The sequence below is a fragment of the Somniosus microcephalus genome, chromosome 4, assembly GCF_052327205.1.
Source record: "Somniosus microcephalus isolate GS21.2 chromosome 4, FLI_Smic_1.0, whole genome shotgun sequence".
NCBI lineage: Eukaryota > Metazoa > Chordata > Chondrichthyes > Squaliformes > Somniosidae > Somniosus > Somniosus microcephalus.
The window spans coordinates 188,488,913-188,508,891 of NC_140990.1; the positions used below are offsets into that span (position 1 = coordinate 188,488,913).

The following is a 19,979-nucleotide window of genomic DNA, read 5'->3' on the forward strand; positions in this document are numbered from 1 at the left end:
TCAATTCATCTGCCTTACTCGCAAGACTCCTTGCATTAAAATAAATGCCATCCAGCCTTGCCATACTCCCTTGTGCCTTTACATATTTGCTCTGCCTTCCAGGCTGACTTGTTTTTTCCTCTATATTTGGCTGTGCATCACCCCCTACTATAGCTCCACTCCGTATCCCCCCCCCGACCCAACAGTACTAGCAAACCTCCCCACAAGGATGTTGGTCCCGTTCCGGTTCAGGTGCAACCCGTCTGACTTGTACAGGTCCCACCTTCCCCAGAAGCAGACCCAGTGATCCAGGAAACTAAAGCCCTCCCTCCTGCACCAACTCTTTAGCCACGCATTCATCTGCTCTATCCTCCTATTCCTATACTCACTAGCATGTGGCACCGGGAGTAATCCAGAGATTACAACCTTTGAGGTCCGGCTTTTTAATCTGCTACCTAGCTCCCTAAATTCTTGTTGCAGGACCTCATCCCTCTTAGCAGGTCAGAGGCTGGGTATTCTGTGGCGAGTATTTCACCTCCTGACTCCCCAAAGCCTTTCCAAAATCTACAAGGCACAAGTCATGAGTGTGATGGAATACTCTCCACTTGCCTGGGTGAGTGCAGCTCCAACAACACTGAAGAAGCTCAACATCATCCAGGGCAAAGCAGCCCGCTTGATTGGCACCCCATCCACTCCCTCCACCACCGGCACACTGTGGCTGCAGTGTGTACCATCTACAAGATACACTGCAGCAACTTGCTAAAGCTTCTTTGACAGCACCTCCCAAACCAGCGACCTCTACAACCTATAAGGATAAGGGCAGCAAGCGCATGGGAACATTATTACCTCCAAGTCACACAGCATCCTTGATGCACTATCAATTGCTACAAAAGACTGGAGATTGAGAAAGTAATAAACAGGCTTTTATTACCAAAGAACAGAGCATGCCTCTTGTGGTTGCCTGGTATCCAAAAGGGCTGGAGGCTTCTGAGCAGCGACCTTTATACCCAGCCATGAGGGTGGAGCCAGGGGCGGAGTCAGCTGAGGCATGCACAGACAAGTACAACAATATGCAAGAGTGAACAACAGTACTAACAGTGAACAACAATACTAACAACAGTGGTTTACCACATTCACCCCTTGTTTAGAATTGAGTCCGGCGGGGTGAAGTGCACTAAAAATTCGTGTACTGAAGTCTATCAGGAGGCCTTGTAAGCCGTCCTGAGCGTCGCAGCAGCGGCGGTGATGGTGCAGCATCCAATGGTGAACCCGGTGTCTCGTTCAGAGGAGGTGTAGCAGGTGGCGGACCCTGGGGCTGCTGCATGCCGTCTACAGGGGTCAGAGCATGGGTAATGGGAGGTAGCAATGGTGGTCTCTCAGAGGCACCCGAAGGTGCGAGGTCTCGTGCGGGGACTGTGTCCTGGGGGTAGGCAGGAGTAGCGGTGGGTGGCGAAGAGGGTGTTTCAGGAGCACCTGCAGGTGCGAGGTCTCGAATGGAGACTGTGTCCTCCCGCCCGTCCGGGTACACCACGTAAGCATACTGCGGGTTGGCGTGGAGGAGGCTCACCCTCTCGACCAGGGGGTCCGCCTTATGGGTCCTCACGTGCTTCCGCAGTAGGACGGGACCTGGAGAAGTCAGCCATGTTGGTAGCGAAATCCCCGACGTGGACTTCCTGGGGAAGGAGAACATTCTCTCGTGAGGAGTGGCATTGGTGGGTGTACAGAGCAGCGACCGAATGGAATGGAGCGCCGCAGGGAGGACCTCCTGCCAGCGGGAGGTCGGAAGGCCCTTAGATTTTAAGTTTAAAAGGACTGCCTTCCAGACTGTCGCATTCTCCCTTTCCACCTGGCCGTTACCCCGGGGGTTGTAGCTGGTGGTCCTGCTTGTAGCAATGCCTCTCGCGAGCAGGTACTGCCGAAGTTCGTCGCTCATAAAAGATGAGCCCCTGTCGCTATGGATATAGCTAGGGAAACCGAACAAGGCGAAGAGGTCATTCAGACATTTAATGACCGTGGTACTGGTCATGTCCGAGCAAGGGATGGCAAACGGGAAACGGGAGTACTCATCAATTATATTGAGGAAGTACACATTGCGGTCAGAGGAGGGGAGGGGCCCTTTAAAATCGATGCTCAGCCGCTCGAAGGGGCGCGTGGCTTTGATCAGGCTCGCTCTGTCTGGCCTATAAAAATGCGGCTTGCACTCGGCACAGATCTGGCAGTTCCTGGTCATGGTCCTGACCTCCTCGATGGAGTAGGGCAGGTTACGGGATTTGATAAAATGGAAGAACCTGGTGACCCCCGGGTGGCAGAGGTCATTGTGGAGGGTCTGTAGCCTATCAACCTGCGCGTTGGCGCACGTACCACGTGATAGGGCATCTGGGGGCTCATTGAGTTTCCCGGGCCGGTACAAGATATCGTAATTGTAGGTGGAGAGTTCGATTCTCCACCTTAAGATCTTGTCATTCTTGATTTTGCCCCGCTGCTTATTATGAAACATAAAAGCCACTGAACGCTGGTCAGTGAGCAGGGTAAATCGTTTTCCGGCCAGGTAATGCCGCCAATGTCGCACGGCTTCCACAATGGCCTGGGCCTCCTTTTCGACAGAGGAGTGTCGAATCTCGGGGCCCTGGAGGGTCCTTGAGAAAAAGGCCACGGGTCTCCCCGCCTGGTTAAGGGTTGCAGCTAGGGCAAAGTCGGATGCGTCGCTCTCCACTTGAAAAGGAAGGGACTCATCCACAGCGTGCATTGTGGCCTTCGCAATGTCTCCTTTTATGAGAGTGAAGGCTGCACAGGCCTCTGCTGTCAGGGGGAAGGAGGCGGACTTGATGAGGGGTCGGGCTTTATCCGCATAGTTGGGCACCCACTGAGCATAGTAAGAGAAAAACCCCAGGCATCTCTTCAGTGCTTTCTGGCAGTGGGGGAGGGGGAGCTCCATAAGGGGGCGCATTCTATCGGGGTCTGGGCCGATGACTCCGTTCTCCACTACGCAGCCAAGAATAGCGAGGCGCGTAGTACGAAACATACATTTGTCTTTGTTGTATGTGAGATTCAGCCGCTGGGCCGTCCGGAGGAATTTCTCTAGATTAACGTCGTGGTCCTGCTGGTCGTGGCCGCAGATGGTGACGTTGTCTAGATATGGGAAAGTGGCCTGGAGCGCGTTCTGGTCAACCATCCGGTCCATCTCCCGTTGGAAGACAGAAACTCCGTTGGTGACGCCGAAGGGAACTCTGAGAAAGTGATAGAGCCGACCGTCAGCTTCAAAAGCTGTGTACTGGCGGTCCTCAGCCCTGATGGGGAGCTGGTGGTATGCCGACTTCAGATCAATCGTCGAGAACACCCGGTATTGTGCTATCTGATTGACCATGTCAGATATGCGGGGGAGTGGGTATGCATCTAGTTGGGTGTAGCGATTGATCGTCTGGCTGTAGTCAATAACTAGGCGCTGTTTTTCGCCAGTCTTCACTACCACCACTTGTGCTCGCCATGGGCTGGTGCTACTTTCAATAATCCCTTCCTTCAGGAGTCTCGCTACCTCGGATTTAATGAAGCTCCTATCCCCAACACTGTAACGCCTGCTTTTGGTAGCGATGGGCTTACAGTCGCGGGTGAGGTTAGCGAACAAGGAGGGGGGGGGAACTTTAAGGGTGGAGAGGCTGCAAATGGTGCACGGCGGGCGATTTAAAAGCTGCTGGCTGCAGACTGTGAGTGGGGGGAGGGGTCCGTCATACGCTAATGTGACACTCTTAAGGTGGCACTGAAAATCCAACCCCAGTAGAACGGCAGCGCAGAGATGGGGCAGGACCAGAAGTTTAAAATTTTTGTATTCTGTGCCCCTTACTGAAAGGGTCACTACACAGTAGCCACCGACGTCCGCTGACTGGGCTTTGGAAGCCAAAGAGATCCGATGGCGCGTCGGCAGGACCGGGAGAGAGTAACTGCGCACCGTGTCGGGGTGGATAAAGCTCTCCGTGCTCCCGCTGTCAAAAAGGCAGGTAGTGGCGCGGCCGTTTACCGTAATATCCATCATGGACCTGGACAGTTGATGAGGGAGAGATTGGTCCAGCGTCACGGAGGCCAGCGTATGGTCGAGCGAGTCGATGTGGTCGTCAGATGAGGCGGTGGTTGAGTCCGGCTCCCCCGTGGTTGAAGTCGGAGGCGTCCAAGATGGCGGACAAAATGGCGGCGCCCACGGTCCCGATCCCCACGCGGCTGGGGGAGCCCAAGATGGCGGACAAGATGGCTGCGCCCACGGTTCGCACGCAGCGCTGCTGGCGTTAGCGGTCTTCCCTTTGCAGGCGCTAACGTAGTGACCTTTCTTCCCGCAGCCGGAGCAGGTAGCATTCTTCGCGGGGCAGCGTGCTCTAGGGTGTTTAGCTTGGCCACAAAAATAGCATTTTTGTGCCTTGGACATCGCTGCAGCAGTCGGAGGTGGCGGTCCCATGGCCCAAGATTGCGGCGTCCACGGCGCGGGGCGATGAGGGGAGAAAGCGTCCATATTTCTGTGGGCCGCGTCGAGCGAGAGCGCAAGGGACACTGCCTTTGTCAGGTCTATTTCACCCTTCTCCAGCAGCCTCTGCCGGGAGTAGTCGGACCTTAGACCCGCAACGAAAGCGTCTCGTATCAATCCCTCCGCATGTGCCGCGGCCGATACTTCCTTGCAGTCGCAGCCGCGTCCGAGTACCCGCAGTGCCCGTAGGAAGGTTTCCACCGATTCCCCGGGCTGCTGTCTGCGAGATCTTAAAAGGTGCCTGGCATAGACCGTGTTAACCGGGCGTGCATACTGCCCTTTCAGTAGGTCGATAGCCGCCGCGTAGGTCGTCGCATCTTGGATTAAAGTATAGACTTGGTGGCTCACCTTCGAGGCCAGGATTTTCAGTTTATTTTCATCAAGAGTCACGGTCGAGGCTTCCAGATACGCCTCAAAGCAACGCAGCCATTGTGCGAATTTAGTCGACGAACCCGCTTCTTGGGGGTCTAGGTCCAGGCATGTTGGTCTGAGGGCTCGCAGCAGCGCCTGCTGCTCAGCGTTTTGCGCCATCGGTTGATCAGCATCCGCAGCCAACATTTAACTTTGGTAATAAAATTGATGCACTATCAATTGCTACAAAAGACTGGAGATTGAGAAAGTAATAAACAGGCTTTTATTACCAAAGAACAGAGCATGCCTCTTGTGGTTGCCTGGTATCCAAAAGGGCTGGAGGCTTCTGAGCAGCGACCTTTATACCCAGCCATGAGGGTGGAGCCAGGGGCGGAGTCAGCTGAGGCATGCACAGACAAGTACAACAATATGCAAGAGTGAACAACAGTACTAACAGTGAACAACAATACTAACAACAGTGGTTTACCACAATCCTGACTTGGAAATATATCACACTCCTTCAATGTCTCTGGGTCAAAATCCTGGAACTCCCTCCCTAACAGCACTGTGGGAGTACCTTCACCACACTGACTGCAGCAGTTCAAGAAGGCAGCTCACCACCACCTTCTCAAGGGCAATTAGGGATGGGCAATAAATGCTGGCCTTTCCAGCGATGCCCACATTCCAGGAATTTTTTTAAAAAGCCCAACAAAAAGGAGACTTTGTCTTCATACATCTGTGCAAAGGCCATATTCTTTTGAAATTTCAGCTTTAAATGCAGAATACAAAACTCAAACTGCAGAACAGGTCTCTAACAATGGTATTTTTTGAATAAACCAAAGGAAAACTGGTTATATTGTTGGTTTGATGCATAAATCACTCCTCAAAAAGAATTAAATATGTTATATCCTGATGCTTAAAAATTGAAAGCCAGAAGAAAAAAAACTTAAAAGACTTACATTTCTGTAGCGCCTGTCACGACCACTGGACGTCTTAAGGCGCTTTATAAAGTACTTTTGAAGTGTAGTCACTGTTGTAATGTGGGGAAACATAGCAGCCAATTTGCACACAGCAAGCTCCCACAAACAGCAATGTGATAATGACCAGGTAATCTGTTTTTGTTATGTTGATTGAGGGATAAATATTGGCCGGGACACCGGGGATAACTCCCTTGCTCTTCTTCAAAATAGTGCCATGGGATCTTTTACATCCACCTGAGATGGGGCCTCGGTTTAACGTCTCATCCGAAAGACAGCACCTCCGACAGTGCAGCACTCCCTCAGCACTGCACTGGAGTGTCAGCCTAGCTTTATGTGCTCGAGGCGCTGGAAAAGTACTGAACACCTCAGGATTTGGCCAAGAGTGTTTCCTCTGCTGGAAAAAGTGTTCACACTAAGCAAAACTAACAGAGGAAATACTAGAAACAGTTAAAATTATATTTTGTACTACTTTACTGTACTGTAAGTAGATTATAATAGTGTTGTGTCTGTGTGTTAATAGAGACACTGAAGACAGGAGTTGGTTTCACAGGTGTTTACTGAACAAAGTCTGGAGGGGAACTAACTGATACAACAAAATATACAGGCTTATATAGCCCGAGTGGCCATTACCGGCATTACAGTACACAGGGGGCTCTTAAAGGCACATACACTACAATTCCTCCCCTTTTAGCCAACCAGTACATAATATTTTAAGTAATCATTAATTACATGTTACAAGAAAAATAATCTACACATTGCTGCAGTTAATTAATTATAAGTCAGTCTCTCTGGAGGCTTCCTGACTCGGTCCGGATAACGCCTCGGTGGTGCAGTAGTAGGTTCTTTTGGCAAGGCTGATTCGGCTTGAATGCCAGTGTCGGGTTCATCGGGTTCCAGTATCACCGGATCGGAGGTAGATATGGGTATCTCTACTTCATCGTTAGGCGTATAGAGTTGTGGTGTAGGATGTCCCTTTTCGGATGACTATGATTTGGTCAGCATGGCGCCTTATTATGCTTTCTCCGATGTCCACGGTATACATCAGCGGTCCTAGTCGTGTGCAGATAGTTCCAGGCTGCCATTTCTCGGTACGGTAGTCCCGGGCCAAAACTTGTTGACCTATCTGGAAGGTTCTAGTTGGCCTTTCATTCATGCCTTGAAATTGCCGGTTCTCCACGTCCCTTCTAATGTTTGGCTTGATCAAATCCAGCCGGCATCTTAGGCTTCTATTGAAGAACATCATGGCGGGAGTTTGGTTTGTAACCATATGTGTTGCATTCCTGTATGCGAACAAGAAGTTATCCACCTTGTGCTGAAGTTTTATGTCTTCATTACCCATGGCCTTTATGGCCTTCTTGAAGGTCTGGACAAACCTTTCAGCCAATCCATTGGTGGCGGGATGGTATGGGGCGGACGTGTAGTGCTTAACCCCATTGTTTTTTTTAAGAACTTCCTGAATTCTTCGGACACAAATTGCGGTCCATTATCAGAACAGATCTGTTCCGGCAGCCCATTCCTGGCAAATATGGTCCTTAATACTGTGATGGTTTTTTCCGTGGTGGTGGAGAACATCTTTATTGCCTCCGGCCACTTGGAGTGTGCATCAACCGCGATTAAGAACATAGAGTCCATAAATGGACCAGCAAAGTCGATGTGTACCCTTTGCCAGGGAGATGAGGGCCACTCCCATGGATGTAGAGGGGCTTGTGGTGGAGCGTTTTGGACCTTCTGGCATCCTAGGCAGCTCTTGGTCATTTCTTCGATGTCTCCATCGATACCTGGCCACCATACAAACGCCCTGGCTAGGTTCTTCATTTTCACTCCACCCAGATGCCCCTCGTGAAGCTCCTTTAGAACTTTATCCCGGAGTTTGGGTGGAATCGCCACTCTGGATCCACACATCAAGGTTCCTCGGTATACTGACAGCTGTTCTCTTCTTTGCGAGAATGCTGGCAACAGTGGTTCGCCATGTGCTGGCCATCCCTTCACTGTTAAATCGTAGACTCGTGAGAGAGTCGGGTCATTTCTAGTTTCCCTTTCAATGGCAGAATTTGTTACTGGTAGACATTCGACTATGGTAGAGTGGAAAATCTCCACTGGGTCTACGGTAGGTGCTTCTTCTACCGTTGGCAACGGTAGGCGCGATAACCCGTCAGCATTCCCATGCTGTTTTGATCCTTTGCATTCTATGTTATATTGGTGTGCCCCTAGAAAAAGGGACCACCTCTGTAGCCTTTGCGCTGTCATAATGGGAACACCCTTTTTAGGGTTGATGGTCAGTCAACAAGGTAAATTTTTGTCAGTGTAGGTAATGGTTGAATTTCTTCACTCCCCATACCAGGCTGAGTGCTTCCCTGTCGATTTGGGCATAGTTACGCTCAGCTGAGTTCAATGAGCGTGACGCAAAAGCTATCGGCCGTTCCGAGCCATCAGGGAATTTATGCGATAATACTGCTCCTACGCCGTAAGGGGATGCATCGCACACCAGTCTGATTGGCAGTGATGGGTTGTAATGAGCCAAAACTTCTTTGGATGTGATTAAGTCTTTGCATTTATGGAAGGCACGTTTACAGTCTTCGCTCCATTTCCAAATTACTCCTGTTTGTAGCAGTTCATTAAGAGGGTGTAGAAGAGTTGATAAGTTCGGTAAAAATTTATGATAGTAATTTACTAATCCCAGGAACGACCTTAATTGTGAAACATTTTCAGGTGCTGGGCTTTTATGACCGCTTCAATTTTTTCAGGTGACTTATGCAACCCTTCCTTATTAATTATGTGGCCACAATATGATATTTGATTCTGGAAAAATTCGCACTTGGGGCGATTTGCTCGTAGGCCCCGTTCTCTCAGCCTAGTGAGCACCTGCTCCAAATTGGCAAGGTGCTCGTTGTCGTTTTCTCCTGTTACAAGGATGTCGTCTAGGTAGCATTGAGTACCCGGAGTCCCTTGGAGGACTTGCTCCATAGCTCTTTGCCAGATAGCTGGAGCGGATGCTACTCCGAAAACCAGTCGATTGTACTGGTACAGACCTTTGTGTGTATTTATCGTGAAATACTTTTTACAGGCCTCCTCAACCTCCATCTGTAGATATGCCTGTGCCAAGTCAATTTTGGTGAAACATTTCCCTCCGGATAGTGAGGTGAAAATATCTTCTATCCTCGGAAGAGGATACTGTACCGTGTGAAGGACCAGGTTTACAGTCACCTTGAAGTCCCCACAGATGCGAATTTTTCTCTGTTCTTCAGATTTATCATTATTCAATGCTTTCTTCATGACTGGGACGATGGGTGTTGCCCACTCGCTCCAATCTATTTTGGATAATACGCCTGCCTTTTCCAAATTCTCCAGCTCTGCCTCGACTGCTGGACGAATTGCGTATGGCACCGGTCTTGCCTTAAAAAACTTGGGAATTGCTGCATCTTCCACTTTTATTGAGGCGGTGATGCCTTTCAAGGTTCCTAGTTTCTCTTGAAACACTTCTTTGGCGTTGGCCAAGATGTCTTTTAATCGTTCAGGTATGACGTCATCATCATTTTTTTTCCTTACAGGTCACCGTCAGTGCCTGAATGGGGTGCCAGTCTAAACGTATTTTCCTGATCCATTCACGTCCCAACAGCGGTGGACCACCATCTTGTAGAACGTATAAATACAACTTTTGTATTTCCTTGCCGTTGTATACAACAGGCACCCTTATTTTTCCTTTGGGGTATACTTTCTGCCCCGTATATGTTTTCAAGATAATGGATGTGTCTTTTAAAGGTATATGCGGAAATAGCCGCTCGTAATCCCGTCGATTTATGATGGTCAGAGCTGATCCTGTATCTAGCTCCATTTTAACTGGGGACCCTGCTATCGTGAGGGTAACCCAAATGGTCTGGTAATCTTCTTTGGCAATTACATTATGTAATTTGAGACAGCTTAGTCTCTTGTTTCCGGAGTCGCTATCGCTCTTCTGGTCTTCGGAGCTACTGTCCGTCAACATTTGTACCTTTCTGTACTTTTCTTTATTGATTTTTTTTTTTCTTGTCCGTGGATTTTTTTTTGTCCAGATCGGCATACCCGTGCAATGTGTCCAATCTTTCCGCATTGCCTGCATGCTTTGTCCTTGAACCAGCAGTCCCTCTGGTCATGGGTGGATCTGCCGCAGCGATAACATCTCTCGAAACCCTGTGTCATTTCATGGGTGCCGAAGTCCTGTGTTTTTTGTTGTATCTCTGCAGCTCCTCTCGCGGCTGCTTCGTATGATACAGCCATACTGAAAGCCTTGTCCAGTGTTAAATCTTTTTCAGAAAGCAGCCTTTTCTGTGTTCCTTCACTTAGGAGACCGCAGACGAATTTGTCTCGAATATAATCTGCTAGTCCTGCCCCGAATTGGCAGTGTTTTGATAGCTTTCTTAATTCGGTGAGGTAATCAGCGTTACTTTCATTCTTGTGTTGATTCCTCTTGAAGAATTTGAATCGTTCCGCTATCAGCAGCGGTGTTGGGTTTAAGTGCTCCTGTAGGGTATCGACAATTTCTTTAAAATTCTTGTCCTTTGGTTTGGCTGGAGTGATTAAATTTCGTAACAGCCCGTATGTCTTTGCGCCCATTAGATTTAGAAGTACTGACGCTTTTTTTTCATTTTCTATTCCATTTGCGGTGCAATATACCTCCACTCTTTCCACATATGTGGTCCAATCCTCTATCTCGTTATCAAAAGCATCAATATTGCCAGACTTAGGTATCCTAGAAAAAAAATGGCGCTTCCCGCACTTTTCTTTCTTTTCTGCAGAAAAGATATGGCGCTACCCGCGCTTCCCCGCCGCTGCTGCCGATGACAACGCTGTTTCCCGCGGGTTTCCGTTCTTTTTATTTATTTATTTACAGTTGGAGACTCGTTCCCGCCGGACTCTCTCTCTAGGTCTTAACACCGACCTGCTCGCAGCGCCGGCCGTCTCCCGAGTGCTCCCTCCCCGTCTGTTACTGCTTGCCTCCGCCTTCGCTGCTTGGCCTAGCTGCAGAGCCAGCCGCTGGAGCCCCAGCCCGACGCCCAGGAAGGATTATTGCAGTACCTGCCACCAGCTTGGCTAGCTGGTGAAACCACAGCTTTTTCTTGATTTTCTTCAACTTTGGACGCCAGAGGAGTCGATGTCCTTGAGGTGCTGCCGAATTGCAGGTAAGTCCGTTTCCAATTCGTCGCCACTGTTGTGTCCGTGTGTTAATAGAGACACTGAAGACAGGAGTTGGTTTCACAGGTGTTTACTGAACAAAGTCTGGAGGGGAACTAACTGATACAACACAATATACAGGCTTATATAGCCCGAGTGGCCATTACCGGCATTACAGTACACAGGGGGCTCTTAAAGGCACATACACTACAGACAGAATTTGTAAAATGCTCCTTGATGAATCTACTAATCTAGTCTGTTCCAACATCAATGCTATACCAGCAGCATCAATCCACTTAGCCAAGCTTGTGGGGCGAGGGGCATGACAACTGCAAGTTACACAATGTGCTGCACCAGTACACTTATCTGAACCAGAAACAAATCAACTCCTAACAAGAGTTCAGATAATTAAAGTCAGCAAAGCATTTAACTGAACTGCTGAAATAAATGCAGTACCAAAATTCCACAGTTGGGAATATTGCACTACATGTCTAAATGCTGGTTTTTAAGCTTGCAACTTTAATTGTATTTGAATCATTGAAGCTATATTTACAATATAGTTTGCTGGATACTACCATCAGTGCTTAATATTTGTCTATAAGTTAATTACTAGTTAAATGATTCATAAGGACACTGGCATTTCTTACTTTCTTTTCCTTTCTCCTTATTCTTCAGCAGCAGTAATTTTTGTTCTCGGTGTTGTTTCTCCATCTCCTGTTCCTGACGATGCTGCTCCAATTTACGCTGCTGTTCCAAAATTTCTTGTTGGTGCTTCAATGCAAGCAAGTCCTGTTGGTGCTTAAAACAAAACAAAAATGGGAGGGTAAGCAGCTGATGTCTACATATTAATCACGTCATAACTGAACCGTTCCCTACAATCCCAATGTGAAGCATTGCATGAAGTCCACTGGAACTGCTTGTACTTTCCAGGTAGGATACGGAGATGGGCGACCGGGGCACCTGCCTGTTTCAGGCGGGGAACCTTTTGTAATATGCAAATCAGGGTCCTCTGATACACCGTGCATACTCTGCCAATTTGTATCGACATTGAGCAGCTGCTGAGTATGCCAATATCGAGAATAATGACCATCTACAGAAGGGAACAGTTGTTTATGGTTCTTGCCAATTTTTGGCTCAGTAATACAGTTGACAACAGAAACTGTGCATAAACTATACCAGGGCACTTCAAGTGTCGACAATGAGCTACAGGGGAAACAAAGTCTAGCGAATGTAGTCCCTCATTCTATACATAGTGAACCTGCCAGATTGGTTGCCTCCATGCTGTTGTGAAATCACCAACGTAGCGTGTCCCATAGATGCGGTCTATTTATTGCCCAATCCTAGTTGCCCTGAGGTGGTGGTGGTGGGCCTGCTCTCTGAACGACTAAAGTCTTTATGCTGATGGGGCTCCCAATGATGTTCGATATGGCTTCAGCTTGGCTTGGGTGATCCAGAGCTGCCTAATCCAGTCAGCTATGGCTCAGCTCTTAGGCCAGTCTATTGTTCTAAATAGTTTTCTTTTTCTGTTCATGGAATGTGGGCAATGATAGCAAGGCCACATTTATTGCCCAATCCTAGTTGCCCTGAGTAGGTGGTGGTGGGCCTTCTCTCTGAACGACTAAAGTCCTTGTGTTGATGGTGCTCCCAATGGTGTTCGATGTGAAATTCTCGGATTGGGATCCCGTGATAATGAAGGAAGTGATACATGTTCAAGTCGGGATGATGTACAACTTGAAGGGAAACTTGCAAGTAATGTCATGCCCATCACTTTGCTGCTCTAATTCTTCTCAATGGAAAAGCTCGTGGGGCTACGGTACTGTTGAATTAAGCTCACCATTCTATAGATAGTACATACTGCAGACACAGTGGGCTGGTGTTGTAAAGGGTGGATATTCAGTTCAGTGGCAGGCATGGCGATCAAATGGATTGCTGTCCTGGATGATGTCGAGCTTCTTAGTGTTCTTGCAGGTGCTCCAATCCATGTAAGCGGTGAGTATTCTATCATGTTCATGACTTGGTGGAAAGGCTTTGAGGATTCAGGACATGAGCCACTGTCGCTTCAAGGTATTCATTATCAGTTACAAAGTGGCCTAGCAGTGAGGAGATCATCCGTGTCTCTGTTCAATGGAACATAGAAATTTGACGGGAATTGGGTAAGATTGATTGGGTGGTGTTTCTGGGGGGATTGACAGTGGATAGACAATGGCAAGCATTCAAAGATAGAATGGAAGAATTCCAGAACATGTTTATACCGGTTTGGCATAAAAATAAACCTAAAAAGGTGACTCAACCGTGGATAACGAGGGAAATTAGGGACAGCATAAAATCAAAAAAAAGGGCATATCAACTGGCAAAAAAAAGCACCAGACCGGAAGATTGGGGGCAGTACAGGATACAGCAAAAGAGGACAAAGGGATTAATCAGGAAGGGGAAAATAGAATACGAAAGTAAACTTGCAGCAAACACAAAGACAGACTGCAAAAGCTTTTATCGGTATATCAGGAGGAAAAGACTGGTAAAATCCCAAGTCGGTCCCTTGCAGTCCGATTCGGGAGAATATATAATGGAGAATAAGGAAATGGCAGACCAATTAAACTCATACTTTGGTTCTGTATTCACAAAGGAGGACACAAATAACCTCCCAGGAATATCGGCAAACATAGGGACTAATGAGAGGGAGGAGCTGACAGAAATTAGTATCTCTAGGGATATGGTGTTGGGTAAGTTGAGGGGACTGAAGGCCGACAAATCCCCGGGGCCTGATAAACTACATCCTAGGGTACTTAAGGAGGTGGCCCTGTAGATAGCAGATGCTCTAAGGATCATCTTCCGGAACTCCATTGACTCGGGAACAGTACCCGTGGATTGGAGGGTAGCTAATGTTACCCCAATATTTAAAAAGGGGGGTAGAGAGAAAGCAGGGAATTATAGACCAGTAAGCCTTACATCGGTTGTGGGCAAAATGCTAGAGTCCATTATTAAGGATAAAATAGCGGAGCACTTGACAAATGGGGAAAGGATCGGACAGAGTCAACATGGATTTACAAAGGGTAAATCGTGTTTGACTAATCTGCTGGAATTTTTTGAGGAAGTAACTGGTAAAATAGATGGGGGAGAGCCAGTGGATGTGGTGTACCTTGACTTCCAGAAAGCCTTCGATAAGGTTCCACACAAAAGATTATCATGCAAAATTAAGGCTCATGGGATTGGGGGCAAAGTATTAACGTGGATAGAGAACTGGCTGGCGGATAGAAAACAGAGAGTTGGAATAAACGGCTCGTTTTCGGAGTGGCAGGCAGTGACCAGCGGGGTGCCGCAAGGATCTGTCCTGGGACCCCAGCTGTTCACAATATATATAAATGATCTGGATCAGGGAATTGGATGCAATATTTCCAAATTCGCTGACGACACTAAACTAGGAGGAGGGGTGGGCTCTGATGAGGATGTCAGGAGGCTACAGTGCGATTTGGACAGGTTGGGGGAATGGGCGGATACGTGCCAGATGCACTATAATGTGGATAAATGCGAGGTTATCCACTTTGGGGGTAAAAACAGGAGGGTAGATTATTATCTAAATGGCAATAGATTGGGAGATGGGGAAGTGCAGAGGGACCTGGGTGTTCTTGTGCACCAGTCACTGAAGGAGAGCATGCAGGTGCAACAGGCGATTAAGAAGGCAAATGGTATGTTGGCCTTCATATCAAGGGGGTTCGAGTATAGGAATAGGGATACCTTACTACAGCTGTACAAGGTGCTGGTGAGACCGCATCTGGAGTATTGTGTACAGTTTTGGTCGCCCCATCTGCGGAAGGATGTTCTTGCCATGGAAAGAGTGCAACGGCGATTCACCAGGCTGATACCTGGAATGGCGGGAATGACCTACGAAGAGAGATTAAATAGTTTGGGCTTGTACTCACTGGAGTTTAGAAGATTGAGAGGGGATCTCATCGAAACATATAAAATTATGGCAGGCCTGGACAGGCTGAATTCAGAGAGAATGTTTCCAATGGCCGGGGAGCACAGAACCAGGGGCCACAGTCTAAAAATAGCGGGCAAATCATTTAAAACAGAGATGAGGAAGAATTTCTTCACTCAAAGAGTGGTGAGCCTGTGGAATTCCCTGCCACAGAGGGCTGTGAAGGCTAATTCAATAAATATTTTCAAGAGAGAATTGGATATATTTCTGAAGGCTAAGGGGATTAAGGGTTACGGAGAAAAGGCGGGGACGGGGTACTGAACTGGTAAGATCAGCTATGATCTCAGACGAAGATCAGCCATGATCTCATTGAATGGCGGAGCAGGCTCGAAGGGCCGAATGGCCTACTCCTGTTCCTATCTCTATGTTTCTAACATAGAAATTTGACAGAACGATCTAGGATTATTTTTTGCTGGTATATATTTTGATATAGAGTAGGGGCATACTCTGAATAATAGAAGCTCTCTTAGATCTTCCTTCCCTTTAAAAGAAGTTCTGTACTTATGGGCAGGAATGTCGTGTTGGGAGAGACTTTATGCGGGCAGAAACCATTTGCTAAGAGTGCCATTTTGCTTGATTTCCTCTAAAACAGGAATTCTTAAGTTTTGGCTTAAAAACCAAAAGAAGAAAAAAGCAAATAAATGTATTTTAAACAGCTTAAAACAAGATTTTTCAAAATGATTCCAAAGTACATTGGATACTACAATATGCTACAGCAACTCCTTGCATTTATATATTACCTTTAATATAAAGAATATCACAAGACAGGTGTAAGGAAAATGAACACAGAGCCACAAAGGGAGAGGTCAGGAGGGGTGACCAAAAACTTGGTTGAAGAGATGGCTCCAGAGAAGGTTTTTGATGGAGAAGTGGGAAGGTTTAGTGAGGGACGTAAACAGCAGAAAGCTCTGTTACCAATGGTGGGGCAAAGTTCCAGGGGAGAGAAAAAATCCCAGAGTTAGAGAGGTAAGAGGAGGCTAAAATAGTGGGTCTCAGAAGACAGGAACAAAAGAAATCTCATGAAAGGTCGGCAATTTCTCCTCTCCCACCCACTATTTTTCCATTATATGAATAGGAGAATACGTAATACTGAAATTACTCCAAACTACACAATCCTCCCAAGTGCCTCCTTCTGTTGTTTTAAAAACTCACTTCTTGCACTCAACTTCATTGTTATTGAGCATTAATGATAGAGATGTGAAAAAGCTAACTTCTTGCTGACAGTTAATTTAAGTTGAGAGTTAAAACCACCCCAGATGATTGTGGTTTAGCTTTGGCAATACTTGTATGTTTGGTAGAATTTCCACTGCTTGCATTACAGTTGGATCATTATCATCATCACCTGTCACATCCATAACTAGCACAGGAGTTGCTCCCTGGTGTGATTGGTAAGGGGAGATCAAAGCAATAAACTGAAATTTCTCCTACAACGTAGGTGACTTTTTCATATATTTTGAGTTATATAAATGGATTGGGGGGGGGGGGGAGGAGGAGGTACTTTAGGCAGAAACTCTCTTTAATTAGCAGTTTAACCTTAACCACCACCAGTTGCGATATGGGGAGGGATGGCGGTTTGTCAAATGTAGTTTAAGAATAATGGAGGTGTCAAATAACACACTTTTCTTGCTTGTATTTGGATTTTCTTCTTAAAAAGAACTTGTTTTTGTTCATTTTGATCTTTCCCACCCATTTCTTCCTTGATCTTTCTGGCTTTTTCCCTATGCTTATTTCATTAATGTTCATCTTTATTTTTTCAAATTACAGTTATGCATTATAAATAGTAAGCCTTCAATTAAAACCATCCCTTAAGTGCAGCCAGTAAAACAATGGCAAAGATGTGTAGGACCATCTGAGTCAGTTTTAAGGAAATACAACAGTAAATGACTTCCTGTTCAGTATAACTATCTTAAACAACGTGACTGTAAAAACAGACATTACTCTAAAATTAGTCATGATTATACCACAGATCAGCATATTGATATTCTAAAATGACCGTGCGTGGTTGCGTTGATGTTTATGGAAAATTAAATCAATAATCTTGTGTTGTTAGTTGTGATTTTTTTTTACGTGACAGGAGATTTGATTAATAAACCAGGTAGTCTGAATCTTGAAGTACACACAATGCTTAAATACTAACCTAGCCTGCCCCTTTAAGGCCACTGCTTGTATACTTCCAGTGGGAAGTGATCTCCATATGTTCTGAAGTCAATTACAGTCCAATTACTGTTCCTGAAAGTTTCTCTAGATTGGTAGCTGCATGACTCCTCTTCGTAACTTAACCTTTCCAGGTTATCTCAAGGTCAGGTCAGATAAAACAAAATAACTGCCTTTCCTCCTCTTTTCATTTTTTTTTAATGATCGTTTGTTGCGATTTGTTGGTGTTATACAAACTGACAACTGGACATTCTTGAACTCTTTAAATACAGTAGATAGAATTTAGATCTTAGCTATGTAATTCCTAGCATAACACTCATTGTTCTCATTAAATCAAGGAGTATTGACGTTCAGGATATTTCATATTACTTAAGATTAGGAACTCACTGCGGCAGGCAAAAGAAGCACAAACCTGTGTTTTGTTACCCTGCAACACAGTACACTGGAGCAGCAATGCATTATGCTTCTGTGCCATCTTACTGTCTCTCAAATTAAACAAACTAACTTTTTGGATGAAGGGGGAACAGATTAGTAGAGTAACATTTTTTTCCAATTAAATGTTCTGTAGTTACTCAGATGTAAGATTTTCTGTATCAATGCAGTAAGGTATAAATTTACAAGAGTAGATGCAAGTATGCAACAAATCTTAACTTAAAAATAACCCATCACAATAGCTGAAATCACAGCATCAGATTAACCATATCTTTACATTTCAGTTCAGAATGGATACTTTATTACTATAATAAAAAGGAGCTATGGTCCAGCTTGAATTGGTCACTGTGGTTTAGGGTTGCAAAATTCTGGGAATTTTTAAAAGAGGAAACTTTCCATGGGAATTTTCGGGAATTTAGAGTTTTTTTGCACACTGATGGTTTTGGTCTCTGACCCTTATATTATCTTTGTCGTCAAAATAGACATACTGTTCCATACAAATAAAAACAGGCTTTCAAAACTTTATTTAGGTTATAATTTTGAACTTTATTGAACCCCCACAAAAAAGACCCATCTAAAATAAAATAAAAAGAGCGTCAGCTTATTTAGCCTGTAATTTGTCCTTATTTTGTCCCTTTGAGTCTTCTACTCATGAGTCTTCTACTCCTCATTGCTCCTCCTGATTCTCTGACTCTGGCGTGTCCATTTCCTCCTCTGTGTCAGTGTCTAGCTGTGTGGTGGACACTTCTGTATCTGGCTCAATAAGCTGTAGGTTCGCCCGGATAGCCACCAGTTTCTCCACTCTCTTGTTAGTCAGCCTGTTGCGCACCTTTGTATGCGTATTCCCAAAAAGTGACCAGTTTCATTCAGAGGTCGCTGATGAAGATGGGATTTGGAGTATCACCGATGCAATAGGTGACAGGGCCTCAGATGCACAAAGTCCCTTCCACCAGGTATGTGCACTGATATGCTTGCATGATTCCCATATCCCATCCCCATTCCAAAGACCTTGCTTGGTAGAGAACTTTGCCAGACTTCCCAGAACTTTGCCCACATCCAGATTGAGATGGTGTGAGAGGGTAGAAATCACACTAAGCGCTGTTGATCTGTTCTCCAGAAAGTATTGGTCTCCCAACATGCTTTGGGTCCAGCATGTATGCTGCAGCATGAATCGGCTTGACACAAAATTCTTGACGCGTCTGTATGAATTGAACAATTGCCTTCTCCTCTGCTTTGAGCAGCAGGGATGTGGGTCGGGCAATGCCGATTTGTTCTTTTAAATCAGTAAAAAGCCTGAGAACATCTGACAAGACAGCGTCATCTCCTTCAATCTGAGCAATTGCAGATGCTACTGGTGAGAGTAGTTTAAGGCTGCTAACCACTCTCTCCCAAAACACATCATCCAGCAGTATTTTCTTGATGGTGGTTTCCATATCCCCAGACTGGGATATTGCCATTTCTTGCAGCGACTCCTTACCCTCCAGAAGGCTGTTGTACATTATGACAACACCACCCCATCTAGTGTTGTTGGGCAGCTTCAGTGTGGTGTTCTTGTTCTGTCATTTGCTTGGAGTTGTAGGTTGCTGCAACTACCTGTTTTCCCCTGACATACTTAACAACTTGCTTGGCTCTCTTGTACAGTGCTTCCATGGTTCTCAAACCCATGATGTCCTTGAGGAGCAGGTTAAGCCCATGAGCTGCGCACCCAATAGACGTAATATGAGGGTAGGCCTCCTCCACTTGAGCCCAAGCAGCCTTCATATTCGCAGCATTGTCAGTAACTACTGCAAAGACCTTTTGTGATCCAAGATCGTTGATGACCGCTTTCAGCTCATCAGCAATGTATGTGCCTGTGTGCCTGTTGTCCTTCATGTCTGTGCTCTTGAAGAACACTGGGAGAGGAGTGGAGACAATGTAGTTTATGATGCCCTCCCCTCGTACATTTGACCACCCATCTGAGATAACTGCACCACAGTCTGCCATCGCTATCGTTTCTTTGAGCTTTCCTTGGACTCTGTTATACTCAGCCTCCAGCAAATAAGTAGACAAAGCATGTCTGGTGGGAGGACAGTATGCAGGGCGAATAACATTGAAAAATCTCTTCCAGTACACATTGGCTGTGAGCATGAGAGGTGAGCCTGTTGCATATACAGCTCGAGCAAGGCACTCATCTGCATTCTTCTGGCTATGGTTATCCATTGTATCAAAGAACCTTCCAAGTGGGCCAGGAGTTGCTGATGATAAGGAGCCTGATGCTGAATGAGAACCATCATCTTCTTGAATGGAAGCAGAGGAACTCTGGGCTGACTGCAGTGAGCTTTGAGTGAAGTTGTTGCATTTGGATAAATGCTGCTGCATCTTTGTGGCATTCTTTACATATGGCTTTCTACAGTGTTTGCACATGTACACAGTCTTTCCATCTTTAATGCCTGGGGTAAAATGCTTCCACACA

General features: G+C 46.3%; 1 protein-coding gene across 14 annotated transcripts in view; it reads right to left on the reverse strand.

The window, feature by feature from the left end:
* The window catches only part of hdac4 (histone deacetylase 4), a 553,521-nt gene that overhangs the window by 232,147 nt on the left and 301,395 nt on the right, over positions 1–19,979 (reverse strand). For 10 of the 14 annotated variants that reach the window (XM_085985633.1, XM_085985631.1, XM_085985630.1 and 7 more), the window contains 2 exons: positions 14,698–14,844; positions 11,613–11,763 (listed from right to left, as the gene is read on the reverse strand). In XM_085985633.1, the coding sequence (XP_085841759.1) occupies positions 11,613–11,763; positions 14,698–14,844 (298 nt within the window). The remainder of the gene's footprint in view (positions 1–11,612; positions 11,764–14,697; positions 14,845–19,979) is intronic. The other 4 variants (XM_085985639.1, XM_085985637.1, XM_085985634.1 and 1 more) reach the window with 1 other exon arrangement.